Genomic DNA, 20,519 nt, shown 5'->3' on the forward strand with positions numbered 1-20,519 from the left:
TTAGTAATTTTAATGTGTTACTTTGTAAAAAGTATAGGTAAATTCAACGGGGCAACTCTTGTGTCTTTGATATAATATTTTTTATGATCGTATATATTGTAATTATTTTGAGTATTTTGTAAATTTTTATAAATTTTTTGAATAATTTAAAATATCGAAAATAAGGTTAAAACAAGATTTTTTCGCGCACATAAAAAAAAGTCATGCGTGCAACAAATTATTCGAATATTATTTTTGGCACTATAAATTATTTGAAATTTTTTAAAATTTAAAAACTATTCTAAATAACTACAATATACACGGTCATAAAAAAAATAATACAAAAAACTATTTATGGATTGGAAAACACGAGGGAATGCACCAATATACTTATTTTGGGGGTTGCTACCAAGAATTTCCCAAAAGTAAGTAATTTTCCATTGATTACAAGTTTTTTCCCCTCTAAACCAACATCATTACAAGTTTTTAACCTTGTGTTTTTTTAAAAAAAACTGTCCTTGTTGAACTGGAAGTTGACTAGTAATTTAAGTTTGTAGTATGACACAGACACTTAATGTTGAAGCACCAAAAATAACTGATTAAGTCATGGCAAACGTAATAAAGACAAAAAACAAGAAATGATAAATACATTACTACTTCAGAGGCATTAAAGTATTGGATTGGTACTCGTCTTTCTTCAACTTATAAACGAGACAAAGAAGAAAATACCATAAATGCCCTTTCCAATAAAGAATAGATGATTAATTATGCTAAATTACTCAAACTTAGTGGTTTGTTATATTTAAATACCCAATTTTTTTTAGTAACAAAATTACCTAAACATTCAAACACTGCGTCATTACTATCCACCATTGACGGTGTTAAATTTTTACTGGGTTAATTATGGATAAATTACTAAAATTTCATATTTTGTTACACTTAAATAACTAAAAAAATTTTTACGGCAAAACTACCTAAAAATAAAACTATTATTTTAAAATGAAATAAATAAACAATAAAATATGAGACAAATGAAAAACAATTTCTTACCTACCACAATTTATAGGTTTTTGTGTTAGAATGTGAAAAAAAAATAGAAAGCATGATTAAGAGAGAAAAAGTTATTTATTTACATATTTCATTATAGCAATTGACAATTTGCAACATAGGGCTTTCATGAATTAATGGAAGGTGGGGTATTTGCTAATTTGACACTCCCTATTATTTTTTCTCTTCTTATTCTTTCTAATTATATAAGTGTTACCAAATATATTATTTTAGTAGTTATATAAATATTCTCATTAAATATTAAAAAATAAAAATTAAGTTTTATGTCTACCTCTAAAACATATAATATATTATTTATTTAGAAATTAATTTATCATTTTTTAAATTAATTAATTTATCATTTTCAAGAAATATTTTAATTAAAAAGTACAAAAATTTAATGTTGTAATTTTATTAATGATTTTGATTTTAATAAAATAATTTTTTTATAATTTTAAATTATCTATATATATTATATTTTGAGTTGAAAAAATAACCTTAAATGTTGTGATTTAGATTTTATTCTTAATTTTTTTATTAAGAGTTCGAAAATTGTTTTAATTATTTTTAAAATAATAAATATTTATAGAGGTAGAATTTATTTTTTAATTGCTGATGAGTAATGTTTTAATAAATTTTTTTAGAAAAAGAAATTTTATGAGTTTATTTAGAAAAAAGAGAATTGAATTAGAATTACCTTCAAATTACTTTTAACATTTTATTGCTTGGAGGGACTAGCATGGCAATGCTCTTTTACTTTATTTGTGAAAAAATTCTAACTACCCATTTGTTTTTAGTTTAGTGTATTACTATTTTAGTAATATGTGTATGAGTAATAATTGAAACACTTTTTTTCTCCCTTAGCTTTTTTCATTTGGGTTTTGCTTTTATGGGACTTTAATGAGGCTGTTTTTTTCAACCAAAAAAAAAAATGACGGAGACACTTTCAATTTGCATTCTATAATATATATTTAATCTCATCCACATAATTAAAAAGTGATGTGGTTCCAACTAAAAATATGTATGAAAAAAATTAAATACACATTATAGTATATAATTAGAATGTGTGTAGCATTATTCATGTGTGTATAATTATAAATATACATTAGCCTTTTTTTTAGTTGAACCAATGTTGCTCTTAACAATTAGCAATGATCAGTATTATTATTGTAAAAAACTAATTTGGTATTTAAGTGTAATTATTAGCAAAAATTTAATATTATTGTTGTAAATATACCACTAATAGATAAAGAAAATCAGATTCCGGTCATGCCCTTTTTCTTTTATTTTTGTAAATTTGGCAAGTGAGGTAGTGATATGCATATGATGTGGCCAATAACAATTATAGGCTGCCACTTAAAGTGGCGGTTGGGTATGTGAGTGTAGGAGGTGAAATGGGAAGAGGTTGTAATAGAAAAAAAGAAGAATGATAAGAGTAGAAGTAGAGCAAGTACGTTGAGGTTTTGTTTGATAGTAAAATTTAGAGTGTTGCTATTTGTTATCTTAAGGTGCTTAATACCACACGAGATGACACCTCATAATTAGTTAGCGATATCTCATAATACTTATTAAATTTAAATATGTAGTAAGACTCAATATTGAATTATACCAATAGCGATACACCACCTTTTTGTGGTGTTGGGCACCACTGATGCCCTATAGCAATTCTTTAAAATTTAAGAAGGAACAATGAGTGGGATGTGGTGTGGTGTGATGTGGGTGGCATTGCCAGCAAGCAAAGAAAAGAATGGTTTGTGGCTACCCACACCCACATGTGTGCATGTGTAGTGTTGTATCCAAATTTGATTGCCTTCTTTGAGGATTACAAGTCTACAACTGTGTGTGATTACACCTGTCTGCCCAAACTCATGCCCTTTCCAGATATAGATAAAAATATACCACTATTATTAACTATCTTCTCTTCTATTTGCACCAACCTTCCACTTCCACTTCCACTTCCACTTCCACGCCAGCTTTTCTAAAACAAAACTATGCTTTTACTTTTTTTTTCTTTTTGTTTTTCATGAGTAAAAAGTAAAAAAAATTATGTCAAATGCATTTATTATACTAAATTATATTTTTCTTCTTCACTTGTTAAGTAAAAAACTATATAATATTTTCTATGTAACCTCACCAACTCTAATTATAAATTGAATACTTGGATGCTTGGTTTGTGCGCATAATTGAATAGTATTATTCTATTGAATTAAAATGTATTAGATACATTTAATATTATTCTACATTATAATTTGAGCATTGTTACACTACTTTGGTGTAATTAGTATAATTTAATATTATATTTTATTTAAAATTAAAATACGTGGGATTTGATATTAAATTGTATAAATTATAATATGTTGTGTTAAGTGGTATTAAACATCATTGGTGTCCCGTAGTAATACAATATAATTTATATAAATTAATTAAAAATATTTAAATTTATCTTTAAGTTGCATTAGAATTAGTAAGTAGAATAGACCACTTTTGAGTGTTGAATAAATCGTCTCACATTTTTAATTAGAATAATAATTCCACTTAAATAAAATTATTTTAGAACATTAGTCCTATCTTAATTTCAAATTGGTACTTGACAAACTATCTTTGTCCCATACAAGAATGTGCTCGTATAGTTCATCTTTGGGATAAATTATAGGTGGAAGCGGTAATAGAAACTTAGGCAGTGTTTATAGAATATATCAAGTTTGTATGCAATTATATGAGAGAACTCAAATTAAAACTTGCGACAAAAACAAACTATTAATAAATATTAAGTCTCACGATGTGACAATACCAGCTAATTTATCACAAAGAAAATAGAAGAAAAGAAAAATAATAAGAGATAAAAAATAGTAGTGACAAGAAAAAAAAATATTTCCCTTATATTGTTGGTATAGAGAACAATTCAATTTTATATGATTTCTTTTGAATTAAATACAAGAATAAATAGGTAATTTTAATTTACATGTATATTATAAATATATATATATATCCACTTTCCTCTAAAATTTAGGAAGATTTGATATTTAGTAGAACCCATTACATTAATTATTTTTCTACTTAATTTTTTCTTACCAACCAAATAAATATTGTTCATATTCACTCCACTTTTTTCTCCAAACTTTTCTTTCATCTCCCCTTTTCTTCCTTTAACCAAAACATGGTTTTAAAGAACCAAAAGAGTCTTGCAATCTGAAATATCCCAGTTTTTACCATTTTAATGATATTTAACACACACACACACATAGCCAACGCAAAATATGTTTGACTATTTTATCGATATTACTACTGTCCAGATGGAGTGAACGGTCGCTTTTCTGGTCTCATCACCACCGCAAAGAGATTTTAAGATATAACTATAAGCTGGCTGGCATGTCTACATGTTAAAAAAAGTAGCTTCTTCTGAAAAGAAGCAAGACAAATTAAGACCTGTTTATGTGCTCTACAGTTGGATTGGTGGGCCTCCTCCACAATCAAACAAACAGCTTGATTTATTTTTAGAAGAATACTACGTGTCCACAAAGAAAATGGGGCTTGGGACAGGGGTACACATGGGTTGGGTTTTTGGGTTTCTTGTGCATCAAGTTTGGGTTTTGCGGGTTTCGGGCACATGAAAGTGGTACCGAATCCAGTCTGAAATTTTTGGGTTTTGGAGTGATTTCGGATTTCAAGTTTGGTCGGGTCGGGTTTGATCGAGTTTCGGGCGGGTGGGATTGGTCCAAAAATGGGCTTTGGTAAAAAAAAAAAAAATTCAAAAATACCATTTTTGTAACACTTTTTTATTTTTTTTACTTTTCACATGTTTTTCATTAATTTTTTCGAATTTTTTTTTTTAATTATTTTTGGGTTAGGGTTACACCTGAACGTGTACCCTTAATTTCAAAATCCAAACCCAACCCAAACCATATCGGGTTCGAATCGAATTTTACCTGAATTTGACGAGTTTTGCAAAAATTCAAGTTGGTCGGATCGGATTTGATTGAGTTTACGGATTTTTCAAGTCAAATGTTCGGAGGGTTTAGGCTTTAGCCACGAGTGACAAGGCTGAATGCAATGCATTATCAACTCTATTATATTTTCCAATCGATTGTGTGGTCAAAACCCCCCAAAAAATATGATTTACGAAAAAGGAAATGCTGCCAACAAACTAAATAGTTGTATAACTTTGTGGTTTTTCTTTGAGGAAAGTCGAGTACTTGAGCACATATTATTCATTGTTTGAATTTTTGGATGCATTGCACTAGATTTGGCTGGTCACGTGTCGATCGCAAAATATCTCACCAATTAAAAGGGGTTTCAAACCTTGCATGAACTACATACACAATAAATGATATATCTTAGTTAGATCAAGAACCAATAATTGTGTCATCTGCACTCACTCACTTTCATTCATAGGGATTATTATACATTAACTTATTAGAAGGTACATACATATACATAACGAGATTCACACCCAGCATACATAAATATAGTTGTTGGAGGCATTTAACCATTTTTACCTTCCAGTCTCTGAACTGAACCCACGTAAGAAAGTTTATTTTACTGCCTCCCTCCTGGTGATATAAATATCAGAAACTTAAAACCACAATCCCATACCTTAAAACTAAAATACATGGTACCATTTATTCACTTGTTCATCTGAAAGCAGCTTATTAGATCTCGTCGTGTCATGTTTTAGCTTCTAGCAGAATTGAGGAGTAAGGAGCAGCGTTGTAAGTGCTTCCAATGCCGGGTACTCCTTCCATGACAAAGTCATCTGGTGATTTAAGATTAGTGTCCACCTGCAGCATTTGGACAACGTTTTAAGCATGTGCAGTTAGTCTACGAATGGGCACCACACAAGAATTAAGTCAAGTCCATGACAAAAAACTATCGTCCTAATTAAAATCCCCAAAATAATATTAATCAGTCCATGCCAACAGCATCAAACGACTTGAAGATTTGTCTTAGTTACAACGTGAAAAAAAAAAAAAGAGGATAATATACTAAAAGAACATGAATAAGTGAGGAAGAACTAACCACTCGAAACCATCGCTTGTTTGGTGGTGGTGAAGGTATAGAGACCTTGATAAAATAGTCATGCGCATTGAATGCCATATAGATGTCTTCTCCATCACTGTCATGGAACCTGCGAAAGAAATTATTCGGTAAAGTGCTTCTAATTTCTTCAATGCATTATTCAATTTTGAAATTCTTGGGCTCCATGTTATGCTTTAACTTCATTTGTTTAGTATTCTTCAGAACACTACTTGGAGATCCCTCCAATTAAAATCAACTACTTGCATGATCATAAACTTAGCATGGGACAAAGTTAAAACTAGCTGGTCCAAAAAGGCTATGGCTAACCACATTATATTAAACTGAAAGTGGCAAACATAAAACAGTAACACTAACTCTAGCATCAATTTTTTACTACTCTGTTGAGCCCGGTCTTATTTTATCTGCTCCTAGTAACTTTTTCACCATACTCCGTATTTTACATCCTTGCAGTGCTAAGGATAACATTGCGTATAATTTTCAAAAGTATAACCATGGTTTCCCACCTAAACAACAATCATTCATAGAATATAATAAATGCATAGAAAATCAAAGTCTGATGCTAAGAGATCATCATAAACTAACAAGCAAGGCATTTCAATCCTACATGGTTTCATAGAAAATGAAAAAAACGATAAGTAAATATTGATACATGCTATTTTGACGGGGATGACAAAATCTCTATTCCAATAACATTGTCATACTATAGTGTAGTAGAGGAATCACATACTATATTCATCTGTTCAGTATATTTACTTACGTAAATGCAAGAAATTTGCTTTCATAATTGTCCCAGTTGTCTTCATGCCATGTGACATCATTCTGCACAGATGAAATGCTGTATGAGTCTCTTCGGAAATAAATACTCACATTAATATTTGTGACAAATAACATAAAGAAATAGAAGTCAAGAATAGATTACTTTGTTGAGAAAAGTATCACGTCTGAATACACGTCGCGTGTGTCGAAATTTTATCACCTCTTTAAAAAATCTGAAGTGATTATTCCTTCGTGCTTCTAACTGGCTTGACAGAAAAGATTATCAGAATTAGGTACCTTTGGGATTACAAGTTACAACTACGTCAGCTATCAAAAAGAACAGGATGGAAATCAAAATTATACCAGGCCCCACTGGAAATGATTCAGAGCAGCATCATGTCCATAACTGTTATTATTTCCATAACGAGTGTGGGCATATTCATCCCCCATAAGCATCATTGGCGTTCCCTAGTCATATGGATTCAAACAATAACATCAATGATAAGAAATGAACTAAAGGATATGAAAAAAAAAAAAAAGTTACATACAACGTTCTCTCAAACAATAGTTTAATTTTGGCTATGATTTGATTTACCAGAGATATTATTAATGCCAGGTGAAAATTTTTCATTTGCCGGGACCGTAAAGCTTTAATGGAATTATCATTGGTCTCTCCTGTTCAAAGCAATACATGATAAATGAATCACTAACTGTTCAGGAATGCTGGCATTATAATTTAAACCTATTTTTAATATAAATATAAGGATTAAGAAGTGGCACAAAAATTTGGGTCTACCTTCATAACCACAATTCCAGCTCAAGTTATCATTGCTTCCGTCGTTACCACCTTCTCCATTAGCATCATTGTGCTACAAAACAAAAAAATTAGAGAACAGACTAAATTTAGATGAATAAATTGACTAAAGAATTTCTTAAGTACCTTGAAATTGTACGAGACAAGATCATATAGGGTGAAACCATCGTGCGCAATCACAAAATTAACGCTGTTGCAAGGTTTGCGCTTGTTAACCTGAAAAATGAAAAAAATGTAAATAGTTACAACTTGTAATAATTTCCCATCAATGACGGTATGACACATTGATGTATTATGTTGTAAGAGTTTAATTTCCACAATAGAGAGCATAACGGAATCTAGTTGTCTTTCTACAAAAAACTTGGACATCCACCTGTTTTATGAACTCATAATTAATTCATTAGTTGCACTGAGATATTACAAACGGCCGTCAAGCTACCCAACACAATGGTAAGTAAAGATAAATGCTAAAGTGGCGCATTCCTTTTGTCAATTAAATTAATTGTTTCAATTCACCAAGTTAATACTATGCTTGCAATACCACTTTCATACTTGTGAAATCTCAAAGCTGATTAATACTTACTTTGTAAAGGTCAGCAGATCCAGAAACACGAGTTGCAAAACTTCCCTTCATGCCACAGTCACCCTATATAAAGAATGTTTAAACAAAAGATTAAGAAACAGAAAAGTGACAGCTAACTGATAATAAACATATTTCTTTTTCATAAAAGAAGAAATATAATATTCAAATAAATGATTCTGAAATTTAAAAAGCAAAAGGAACACTTAACGTTTTCAAGGATAAATGGGAGAATGAAAGCTGTTCCAATATTATAATAATTACTGATATTTAAAAACCAAGACATGGACATCAAAGCAATATAACTACAAAAATATTATTTAAGAAGGAAAGAATGAACAAACCACCTATTAACATTTAAGTTTTAGAAAAACGTTGGCAAAACCGTTTACTTTGCAGACATTGTAACATAACTTAAAGCAACAAATGAATTTTAATCTAGTTGGAACTCATTTATGTTGTTATTAAGAACAATTAGTGAATTTACCTCTTCACCTACTTTTTCATCTTTCATAAAATATCTAAATGATAAAAATTATTTCTTTTTTACACCTGACGTTTTCTTTTACTCTTGTTTTGTTTTTCAATCGTTATATAAATTAAAAAAGTATTCATCTTTTACCCAAAAAATAATAAAAATTGATTATGTAATATTTTGTCGGGCTACATATTTAAATATTTTGGATAGTTCAAATTAATTTCTACACTGTTTCTAAAATTATCAAAAAAAAAATGTAATTAACATCTTCGTGTAAATGACCGATGAAAATTAGAATCGCAAAACCTTAAGATTTGGAGAAACTAAAAAACTTCCAAAAATCTTCTTTATTTAAAAAAAAAGTGTTATTTTTAATTAATGAAATTGAATTGCTAAGTACTTATTTATCCATGTAATTTTGTGAGGATCTATTTAAAATCTATTTTATAACAGGAAAAGAAAAAAGAAAAAACAAGGCATAAAATAGAAGTACTAGATTACGAAAAAAAATATTAACGACCTCATAAACTTGATATTTTATAAGAAAAAAATATTGACAAGCTGACGTCTAATGCCAATCATTTATATTTACAAGTACTAATAAATTATGATTGATTTAGAAAATTTCATGCTCTTAAATTATTTTGCACAACCATATATTAACAATAGACATTGACATACGCGTTGGGGGTAAAAAAAAAAAAACATTGAAAGATCAAATTCATGCAAAAGTAAAAGTTGTGTAAAAATAAAAAATAAAAATTTACCATATTATAGCATTCGATGAGAAAAAGAAAATGGTCATAAATTCTTACCAAGAGAACACGTGTAAAAAAAAAGATTTTGCCAAGTGCATAATTAATCATACTACATGCAAAAATCAAGGGACAAATTGGTTAATTGTTTTATCATTAATCATTCAGGAGTTGTTTCAATAGTTCATTCTAGCTCTGAAGCAACTTCGCAAACAATGTGCATAATTATAGAGGTCTTTAAGCCCTATCACATTCCAAAAAAAAAGAGGTGGGAAGCCACAAATTACCTTTATAAATCTTCTCATGTCATCACGATATTTTCCATTCCATTCAGCCCACCTGTATTGAAGGAATTTTTGAGGGAGGTGAGATGTAATGTGCCAAGAGAATTATGATGTAAATGAAAAGGAATTGGGAGTATTGAAGGAATCATTACAAATAAATAAAAATATTGCCACAACTCAAGAGTGGTAGCTCAAATGGCCAGACATGTGTTTTGCTCCCACAAAGTCTAAAATTTTAGAGTCCTTAGATAACTACATAAGGATTGCTATAGTTCCCTAGCCCCAAATATTATATGGTTAAGCGGGAGCCTAGTTCTAAAAATAAATTAAAAAAGGAAATATTAATAAAAAATAAAAATATTGTCACACCAAAGACAACATGCATACAAGTTTGTCACATCTATCAACTTTCCTCATTTACAAGCCAAATAGGAAAGGGAAATTTGAGGCTCTATACTTTCTAGTACTCCTAATTTAAAAGAAATATGTCAACCTTAATAATTATTGGAAAAGTAAGCCTTTCTCAAAAAATTGGATAAAATTGCCCTTTCAATTATCAGCCCCCCTTTTTCTGTCTACCACAATGGCTAAGCACAACCTCAACGTTGCCACCGCTATTAACATCATCCTCGCTATTGACGCCACCCTCTCTCATCATCATTGAAACAACCGCCATTTTATATTTATGTTTTAATATGATTGAAAATCCAATCAAAAACAATATTCATTTAAAACACACTAATTTATAAATTTCAAACACGTACAAAAAAAAATTTAGTTTTGTTTGCGTTTCTTTTCATATTCGAAAATATACAGACTTTTAAACAAAACAATACTCCTGCGATGCTCCAACGATAGTTCCATGAGAATTTAATTTTTTAGGAAAAAAAAAAATAATGCTCCTGCAATAAATCCCACAAAAGCTTAATTTTAGCATTGTTTTTTGACAAAAAACAAGTTTTGGGGAGAACAGCACCATCGCAGACCATCTAAGTTTTCATGGAATCATCGCAGGAGCATCATTTTGTTCAAATTTCTACAAATTAAAAAAAAAAAAAAAAGAATCAAAATCCATAAATTAGTAACTCTTGAGATTAAGTTTTGGATTGGATTTTCAATCATTAAAACATTAAAAAAAAATTATGGATGCTTCTATGGGTGCTTCAATGAAAAAAGACGGTTTGAGAGAGGAGAAAGGAGAAAGCGGGAGACACTTTAAGAGAGAAGAGGATGTTTGAATGAGGGGCAATTTTGTCTAAAATTGTAGGAAAGGCATATTTTAAAAATAGTGGGTATTAGGATGCAAATAAGGTTAAATTTCCCATAGAAAATAAACCCTTCCCACTGAAATCATTGTGTTTTTAATATTTCTATTACTGGTAAGCAAAATTAAAATAAGACTAGATAGGTACTATGTAAATCATTTCAAGAGAAGAAATCAATGGCGAAATTGTCAATCAACTAAAAAAAAAAAAGGGCCTCGCAATAATAGCAGCAAATGCACATAACAATTTCATCTCTATTTTCAGCAACTAATAATTTCTTCCAAACAGAAACATATCCCTCTGCATTGATTAGAATGGTGTAGATTGTGTAATTTCTTTTAGGGCAACTTGAATATTGGTACCTGTCCCAGTTTGGAAAGCTTCCAACAAGATAAAGGCCTCCGCAATCCCAAGGTTCTGCAATAATTTTACACCTTGATAGAACAGCATCTTTAGCAATAGCCTGATTCAAGAAAGATAAGTTAACACTATCATAGAGCAATAACAGGTAACAACCCAAAGGCTCCACACTCGTGTAAATATATAGAAGAAACGTGATAAAAATATGCATGCATGCTTGCCAGGGAAAATGCCCCAACACCTGGCAAATACAATCAAACCTATTACGATACTAGAGCAGAGATAATGTACCTTAACAAGGGGGGGTGCTCTAAGCGGAGTACCATCTGCTCCTCGACAAAGAATACTAGCAAGGTCAAATCGGAATCCATCCACGTGATACTCCAACACCCTGCCATATGAGCAAAAACAAAAATGGGTGTCAATAGAAATTCATGAAATAAAAGAAAACTAAATACTTAAAACAACTATGGAGTTGGTTTTGTCAACTTTCAAAACTAAATACTTAAAACAACTATGGAGTTGGTTTTGTCAACTTTCACTATTTTTCCCCCTTACATGATCTGTAGGCATATATTTCAATATAACATATTCAAAACGATCCTTTTCAAATTATATAACAAGCATAGAGCACGTTGTTTTGGATCCTATGCTCTTTGGAAAAGGTATACTCAGGTCAGCAAAAATAATTAGAGAGGTTTGATCAAACTGAATCCAAATGATCAATCTTACTAATGGTTGATGCCAAAAGAAAATAAGCTCACGTAACAAAGTCTAAATACAAAGCCTCATAGACCAAGGGGAGACTGTAAATAGAAGAATATGAATAATACACTAAGCAAATTATTAACTCCCCTCATACAATGCATTTCACGGATGCTTATAGATTGAGGTCCATACCAGTGTCTTAAGCTATCCAATATGAGTTCCATGACCACGGGATGATTACAATTTAATGTGTTCCCTGGACAAAATAAAGAATTTCAGATGATTATAACATGAATTGAGAACTATTACCAATGAAACATATAACGACTATTAAACACTTTGATACAAAAGAATCATAATATGTGATTGTAATTAAGGATCCCACAAATAAAAGAACACTCTGCAAATTTAAAACAGAACTGGTAAGAATCAACCTGTCAATTTCAAATAACACAGCAACAACAAGCCAGGAAACCAGAAAAAAAAAATGCACAGCCAAACAGAAACAGAAAATAGTCAGAATTCTCCTTCCATAAACTCTAGGATTCGAGAGCCTAGTCTCTCCAATTACTGTTTACAAATTCCACACCTCATTCTGACTTTTTGGGCCCCTTATATACTTAGGTACCCACTGAATAAAACTACACCCCCCCTTACATAATACTTGCCGTTATAACTACTTTCTCAGTTTTCCAAACTACCCCTTCTCAGCTCTACTCTAACGTCTTCTAGCATAGACAGAACATAGTAATTAAATACAATAAATTATTCTATTAATGTTAGACCTGCTTTATGAAAAGTGTTTTAAGACTATTTATAAAGAAAACCTCTAGCCTATCAGGTGAGAGCAAGAGAGATTTATTTTCATAGGTTTCATACCACCAACAGAATAAAATAAGTATCTCTAGTGTTTAAAAGTTCGAATTCCATTTTTCACACAAGAACCCAGTAGCCATACAAGTTGTCACACTGTTTACTATCTCCATATTAATAACTCAAGTGACATTTTGAAATCCTACCTTGTGTAGGATAATTGCAAAAACGCATACCGACTATAAAATGAGGCATCATCGAACTTCTTTTAAAAGTGAATTCTTAAGAGGTATAAACGTAATGTGTTTTCATATAGAAAGAGTTGCAAGGTTTGTTTAATGAAAGGAAAAAGAAAAGCAAGCAGGAAAGAGGATGAAATTACCACAGCCAGAAAAGTTAAGCAACTGGCCATTGTTCTTTACATCCAGCATGTAATAAACCTATATGAAAATATGCATTAGAAATAGGAGAAGAACACATGCAAACATACACATCTAACAAGAACACTAAATGTATATGATATAGAGATCCATATGCCATGTAAAGAGCTAGCCTTAGAAATGAACACAAGCATATAGACCCCAAGAAGATACATGGAACTAAAAAGTTTAACTAAAGATTAGAGCAATCCTGGTGTCTACTACAGTTGAAACAGTTAATCAAAATCCACTTAACTATCAAATAGAATAACTAAAAAGAGTTGGATAAATCACTTTTGCTTGTAATTTTTCATAACATTCTACGCTAATTAAAAGAAAATGTAAAATACGAACTAGTTTTAATCATATGCCTGATATTGTAAATTTGGATTGAAGATAGTAATAACCTCTTACAACAAATATTAATGAATAAAGAGAGAATTTCTCATTCTCTGTCCTTAAAAACATTACAACCAGTGGTCACAGGGGAATCTTTTATAATTCAAAAACATGAATTCTGAGAGAGAGACTGCACTAATTTCTTAAAGGACTCATTCTTATCCTTATTATGGTGTGTGCAACTGCTCTGAGTTTTGGGCTTAATTTTCTCTCAGACGATTGTATAGACAAATGAAAATGTCAATTTAAATCAATAAAATAAGTAGATTGACAAGTGCAATTGAACAGACATTAAAAACTGCGATATTTGACTTTTAAGAAACAAGGAACAAGATTCTCTACAGTTATTCTAGAGCACACTTATGGTATTACCTTATTATCTATGCCACGGAATGAGGTAGTATAAGGATTGGCATCATCAGCCTCATTGGTATGATTGTAGACAACATCTAAAATAACCTATGGAAGCACACATTACAAATACAAGAATTTGACTCCGAGAAAAAAAAAAACAATGAAAGAATTGTGCATGAAGACAGAAAGAAAATTACCTCTATTCCAGCACCATGCAGGGCTTTAACCATTTGTTTGAGTTCTTGAGCAGCTTTAAGTGGACCACCACCAGAACTAGCATAGCGGCTCATAGGAGCAAAGAAGTTCAATGTTGAGTACCCCCACGTATTTATCTTGAAATAAGAAATCCAAAACACAAATAAGTTCAACAAGCAAAGCCACTGAGACAAGAAGACAATATTAGGGAAATGAAAATGAGATAAAAAATAAATGAAAAAGAAAAGAAAGGTATGAAATGAGAAAAAGCAACAAAAGCATGTGGAGGATGGCAGGCTCCATGAAGAATTATAAACTAAATGGTGCATGCCAATGCTATCCTGTCTACATCTCTGTATGACATTAATGTACAAATTAATTGTTCTTTCCTTCAGAATTCAAAATAAATCTGGTATAAATTCTCCAACCAATATATTTGTTAAATACATTGTACTTTATTAAGATGATAGTCCCCGGAGAGAAAAAAATGATAATCAGCTGCGTATCACAATCAACACAAACTAACCTGGACACATGCAACCATTTTGTGTTTAACTAAACACAATAAAATATGATCTACTGTTACCATTAATTGCGTACCTTCATTAATCAATAGTGATTTTACCGAAAAAAGAAGAGGCTATTGTAGACATCCAAATTAAAGCTCGTATAGTTAAATTGAAAGATCAGGAAATACGTAAGAAACTTAAAATTAACAGAATGAACACACAAATGTTTAAAGGTATGCATAACACAATGATACAAATTCATTTATCCATTTTACAAATTAATTTTATTTACCATGTGATCTCTAGGGTTTGGTCGCCTCTGAAGCTCTAGCTCATCAAATTCAAAAATAGGCAGCAACTCTACCGCATTGACACCAAGCTCTAGAAGATGCGGAATCTAAAATTACAAATGAAGAAAGCAAGGAAAAGGTCAGAAAAATTAAACATGAAATTAATAAGACAACCACAATTAGAAAATAAATATCTGTCAAGATAATATCTCGAACTTAGAGCAGTAACAGTTCTCAATTTGATGAACTTGTAATGGGAGAAAATAAAACTACAGACAATAACATCAAGAAGCCTTCATAAGTAAATATTAGATTCCACCTCCAGCACATCTCGTAAAAAGTTTCCAGTGACATGTATGAAGAAGCCTTCCCCGTAGAAAGTTTCTAGTAAATAAAACAGGTGCATTCTTTTAATTGTTTCACTAAACTGATGTGTCACTAACTTGAATACAATAAAGAGTTACCTTCTCAATCACACCAAGGTAGCTGCCGCGTATGTCTGAGTCCAACCCACTGGATTCACCGGCCGTAAATGCACGAACATTCATTTCATAGACAACAAGATCTTTCTGAAAAACAACAGAACATATAAGAGAAGAGAAAATATCAAATTGCAATGGCCCCGAAAAAATCAATAATGATGACATTGACAAATAATCACTATCATCTTGGTATGCATGAAAGATGTATGTATGTAAATTCTGTTTGTAAGACATAAGTGGTGAGATAGACAAAAAGAAAGGTTATCAAATTTCCAAAATATCTAATCTTTTCTTTTAAAAAATCAAAACAACCAATAGGGTGACATGGTACCTCAGGAATATCTGGAAACTTGTAGTTGTCTCCCCAGTCAAAAGGTAAGCTATCAAAATCATAAGTTCCAAGAAATTTAGAGAACTTTTTGATGACATCCCCAAAGTATCTGCGACCATCAACTAGCTTTGCATAAGGATCTACAAGGACAATGCTACTGTCAAAACGATGGCCCCGATGCCAATCTTGTGGACCGTCAATGCGATACCCATAGCAAACATTGCTTCGAGGCAAATCCTGTAAAAACATACCATCATTTTTATTTTTGAGATGTATTATATGAGAAGGAAAAACAAAAGTTCAATATACAAAAAATAGGACTCAAAGAAAATTGAGCATATTTATTCATAAACATAACTTGCCACTCACGAGTAGTGCATGTTAAAGCTAGATGAATAAATACCTGTGTCAAACAAAGTGATCATAAAAATGTATAATAGATTCAACCCTTCTCGTTGGGGGCCTGGTCCTCTTCGGTTTGACAATATATGGCTGGAAAATAAATTCTTTAAGAAAGAGTTTGGTAGATGGTGGAAAGAAGATAGAATTAGGGGATGGGCAGGGTATAAATTCATGAACAAACTAAAACATATCAAAGGCGAAGTAAAAAAATGGAACAAAGAGGTTTTCAGTGGGAGGGCTTTTCTCAAAAAGGAAAAAGGCACTATAAAAATAATTATAAGATTTAGACATTGAATATAGTGCTAGACAGAGTCAAAAGTTCAAATAAGAAAAAGTTAAGCTAAAATGTGAATGGCAGTATATACTTTTTGAGGAAGAAAAGCAGTGAGAATGTGTTCAAAATTGAAATGGGCAGAAGATAGAGATGCAAATTCAACTTTTTCACAGTCTGACGAGTAGCATAGCACAAACCCCACAGGCCCGGCCTCTAATGGGGTGGGAATTCCTCGCCTAGGCAGGGGCCAGGGTGGGGACAAATTCTCGTCCCCGAAGCAGTGTCAGGGCAAGACTAGGGGTAGCACTCCCCACCCAGTCCCTTTCCCGATTTAATTATATATATTTATATACACTATATATAACATATATATGTATACAATATGAACTTCCCTTCTCTTTTCTCTCTCCTTTTCTTTTCATTTCTATGTATTAAAGCTTTTTTGTCTAGTAGTGAATTTTTTTATTACCGAATCCCCATCGGGGCCCCCCAACCTCCACGAGGATTCCCTGCCTTGCCCTGCCTTCGTAGGGGATTAGGTGGGGACAAAAGGAGAAACATGGGGTCTGGGGCGTGTGTATCCCAACTAATGAGTGCAAGAAAGGCTAAAAAATTTATCTCTAGAGTCGAGAAGGAAGATGAAACAATCTTGGAGGAGGAAGACATTATAGAAGAGATTGTGAACTTTTTTGCTTCATCATACCAAGCGAAGGAAAGTTCAATGGGATAAAGGAAGATTTTTCGGAGGTCTTTAAGGAATTTTACCAAGGATGGTATCATTCATGAAATCACTAATGAAACATTTATACATTTGACTCCAAAAAAAGACAAACGGTAAGTATGGTATTATTCATGAATCACTAACGAAGCATATACAATATATGCTTGATTCCCAGAGAGAGAAACTGTAGCAAGGTGAAGGATTATAGACCAATAAGTCTAACTACAAGCCTATACAAGATTATCTCTAAAGTACTTCCCTTAAATTAAATGTAGTATTACTACTAGGAGATACAATCTTGGAGGACTTTTGTCGAGGGAAGTGCAGATTTTAAATGTGGCTTTGGTGGCAAATAATGTGGTGGAAGATTACAAAAATGGTGGAAAAAGAGGTATGGTTTTCAAAATACTTTGAAAAAGCCTATGATTACGTAGATTGGGAACTTTTAGACTTTGTGGTGGAGAAAAAAGGTTTCAGCCGCACTTGGAGAAGGTGGACGAACTGATGTTTATCATCAATTTCTTATTCAATATTTGTTAACAGATAGTTATGAAGGTTTCTCTTGTAAGTCAGCCTTTGAGATTTTAACTTCTGGAGGAATGGAAGAAGAAATCGATTGGCCAAGAATCTTAATGGAAGAGTTTCATTCCTTCAAAAGTAAAGGTCTTTGGCTGTTTATTAGCTCTGGGAAGAGTAAATGTGCATGAAGTTTTATGAAAAAGACACCCTCATCATGTGTTATCGGCAGGATGGTGTGTGCTTTGTAAATTACATGGAGAATCTGTTCAACATGTTTTTTTGGAATGTCAGCTTGTTTTAAATCTGTGGGAAAAATTGTTAAAAGGAATTCGAGGTATATTGGTGTATTCCCCAACATTGTCATCAACTGCTGGCCAGTAACATGTTGGGCAAATGACGTGCTCTCATTTTGTGGAGATCAGCAATAATGACAACATTCTGGACTGTATGGCTGGAAAGAAATAGCAGAATGTTTGAAGGAGAATAATCAACAGCAGAAATTCTGTGTGAAAAAATAAAATTTTGGGTGGAAAACTGGGCTTTCAAGGTTAAGGGTTTATAAGGAGTCTCTTTCTTGGATCTAGTAAGTGAATGGAACAGTTTTCTGTGAAAACTTTAGAGTGTGATTGATTGTCGGTATAGGCTTTTTCATGTGATGTTCTTTTAGCTGGGTTCTTGGTCTGTACTTTTTTACTACAGCCAAGATCCCTCTACTTTGTATTATTCTCTCGTTATTAATACAAAGTTTCATTGAAAAGGTAATGAGAATACCTTTACACACATATGCCAGATGTCTCCAGTTCTATTCTGGTGAGGATCCAACGGCAGCTCCACCATTCCACCATTCTCCATTCCATGTGCTTCCCTAAGAAAACATCAAAGGCTTGTGTCAGGAAAACTTTGAAATCTTAATATAATATGAATTACAAGCAATTTTCCCAAGAGTATCAGGATGAAATGAACCTTACAAAAAGAGATTTCTCTCAATAAATACGAAAAGATGTAATAAATATAAAGAATAAGTAGTTTCGACTATTTAAACTCCACAGCAAGAAGATTCAAAGAAAAAAGCAATAGAAAAGGAAAGTACGGCAAGTTCAGCGATGATATCTTATGAGATGATTAGCAAATCAGGAACAATTTATAATCTACATCAACATCAACGAATTCCTTGGTTCTTCCCTAAAAACAAAAACAAGAGCAAAACTCGACAATCAGGTTTCAAACCATGAATCAGAGATATTAAGCAATGTCACCTCTGGGGAAGTGATAAGCAAAGTGTGACTGCAGTAGCATGCTGAGAAAATATAGCAAAATTGATTCCACTATCAACTTCTGACACACCCAGCGGAAAATCTTGACCTGGGAAAGTTCTCCATGATGGGCTGCCGGTCTCAGACACTTGAAGGGCATCTAACTGGAATTGCAAACCGTTATCATATTGGCACGCATTTTGAATCAATACTATGCAAAATATAAAATCTACCGAGTAAAATTTCGCTTAATTATAAGCAAAACAACATAAAGAGAAATTCCACTAAAAAATTCACTGACAATTATCTCAATAATTTTTTCATAAAAAATAATGAAAAGAACAAATAAGTACATATTATTGCAAACGCGAGTACCTCGATTACACCTTCCTGAACGCGAGGGGCATTGGGCGACATCCTACACTTGAGTCGATCTCCTAACTATCCAAATTCCAGGCAAATATTTATCTTTCATAATAGTGCAAAATTTGAATATAAATCTGTAATTAATCGCATTATAACTAAATTTAGACCTGCCTTACTGAACCGTTGTAGCTCAAAAGGAAACAATGCTTGTTTACTCTTCAATCTAAGAAAATCACCAATATAAAGCCAGAGTCAAAACTTCAAAACAAGATTTTAGACACAATTCTTCACCATACATATTCATCATCTCTTGATTACCAAAAAAAAAAAAAGAAGAGTATTGATCAGATGCAAATTGAAAATCAGAGAAAAGGAAAACAAATATTCGGAGAATGGAGAATGGTGTTACCCTGGGCCGAGGGGATGAGTTGAAGCGGGACATGAAGGAGCAGAGAAAAGCGGTGCGTAGTAGAGAGAAGGATTGGTTTGGAGAAACTGCGGAGAGCGGAGCATGTCTGGTTGTGGCGAAGGAGATGAAACACATAAATATGGCGCAAAGTTGAGGAGAGAAAGAGTCAAAGAAGAAGAAGAAAGGAAGTGAAAAATGGAGAGAATGGGAATGGGATTGGGATTGGGAAGTTTGTTTTCTGGTTTCGAGAGCGGGATAGAAGGTCAGGCTCAGGTGTTGATGCTTTTTCATGTCGATGTCTGCCACGTGAAGGGATACAAGGGTGAGTGAGTGAGGGAGCGAGCGAGGTTGAGTGGTCTGTTTGCTTTGACACGTGTTTTCGAACTCTTCTGTTCTGGAAATACTAAATATCATCACCGTGTGCTCCGATTTAAACTCAAAGGGCCGTCGTATCGGGCCACGTATCTTCGATCCGACCCGGCAATTATTATTATTATTATTATTATTATTATTACTATATAATCATATGAGTTTATATTTACACATAAATACACTGTTGTTGTTTTAATCTCTGACAACAGGGTTTTCTTTAAACTCAAAGGGCCGTCCTATCAGGCCACGTATCTTCGACCCGACAAATAACTTTAATCCTTCCGAGTTGGGTTTCCTTTGTATTCTGCACACGTAGAAATTTTTTAACTCATTTACAATAGAATAGAG

General features: G+C 32.3%; 1 protein-coding gene across 1 annotated transcript; it reads right to left on the reverse strand.

Moving 5' to 3' along the window:
• Positions 1–5,374: 5,374 nt before the first annotated feature.
• On the reverse strand, positions 5,375–20,160 carry LOC133807340 (isoamylase 3, chloroplastic). The gene is made up of 24 exons (XM_062245599.1): positions 19,800–20,160; positions 19,562–19,613; positions 19,400–19,465; positions 19,028–19,188; positions 18,543–18,636; positions 15,856–16,092; positions 15,507–15,611; positions 15,045–15,149; positions 14,246–14,380; positions 14,067–14,153; positions 13,259–13,316; positions 12,256–12,319; positions 11,647–11,746; positions 11,358–11,458; positions 9,734–9,785; positions 8,217–8,279; positions 7,760–7,849; positions 7,616–7,688; positions 7,415–7,494; positions 7,183–7,287; positions 6,983–7,081; positions 6,821–6,882; positions 6,043–6,151; positions 5,375–5,804 (listed from the first exon to the last, which is right to left on the reverse strand). Exons 1-24 carry the CDS (start codon positions 19,901–19,903, stop codon positions 5,691–5,693), a joined length of 2,316 nt encoding a protein of 771 aa, XP_062101583.1. The 5' UTR covers positions 19,904–20,160; the 3' UTR covers positions 5,375–5,690.
• Between the last annotated feature and the right edge of the window lie 359 nt (positions 20,161–20,519).

The sequence above is a fragment of the Humulus lupulus genome, chromosome X, assembly GCF_963169125.1.
Source record: "Humulus lupulus chromosome X, drHumLupu1.1, whole genome shotgun sequence".
Lineage (NCBI taxonomy): Eukaryota > Viridiplantae > Streptophyta > Magnoliopsida > Rosales > Cannabaceae > Humulus > Humulus lupulus.

Bases quoted from the DNA above. Each gene is read 5' to 3' on its own strand.
- LOC133807340 (XM_062245599.1), bottom strand. From the start codon at position 19,903: ATGCTCCGCTCTCCGCAGTTTCTCCAAACCAATCCTTCTCTCTACTAC. The intron at 11,747-12,255 runs GTATGGACCTCA...CTCATATGGCAG, and splicing joins TTGGATAGCTTAAGACACTG to GGTGTTGGAGTATCACGTGG. The intron at 7,850-8,216 runs GTAAGTATTAAT...TTCATTTTTCAG, and splicing joins GATCTGCTGACCTTTACAAA to GTTAACAAGCGCAAACCTTG.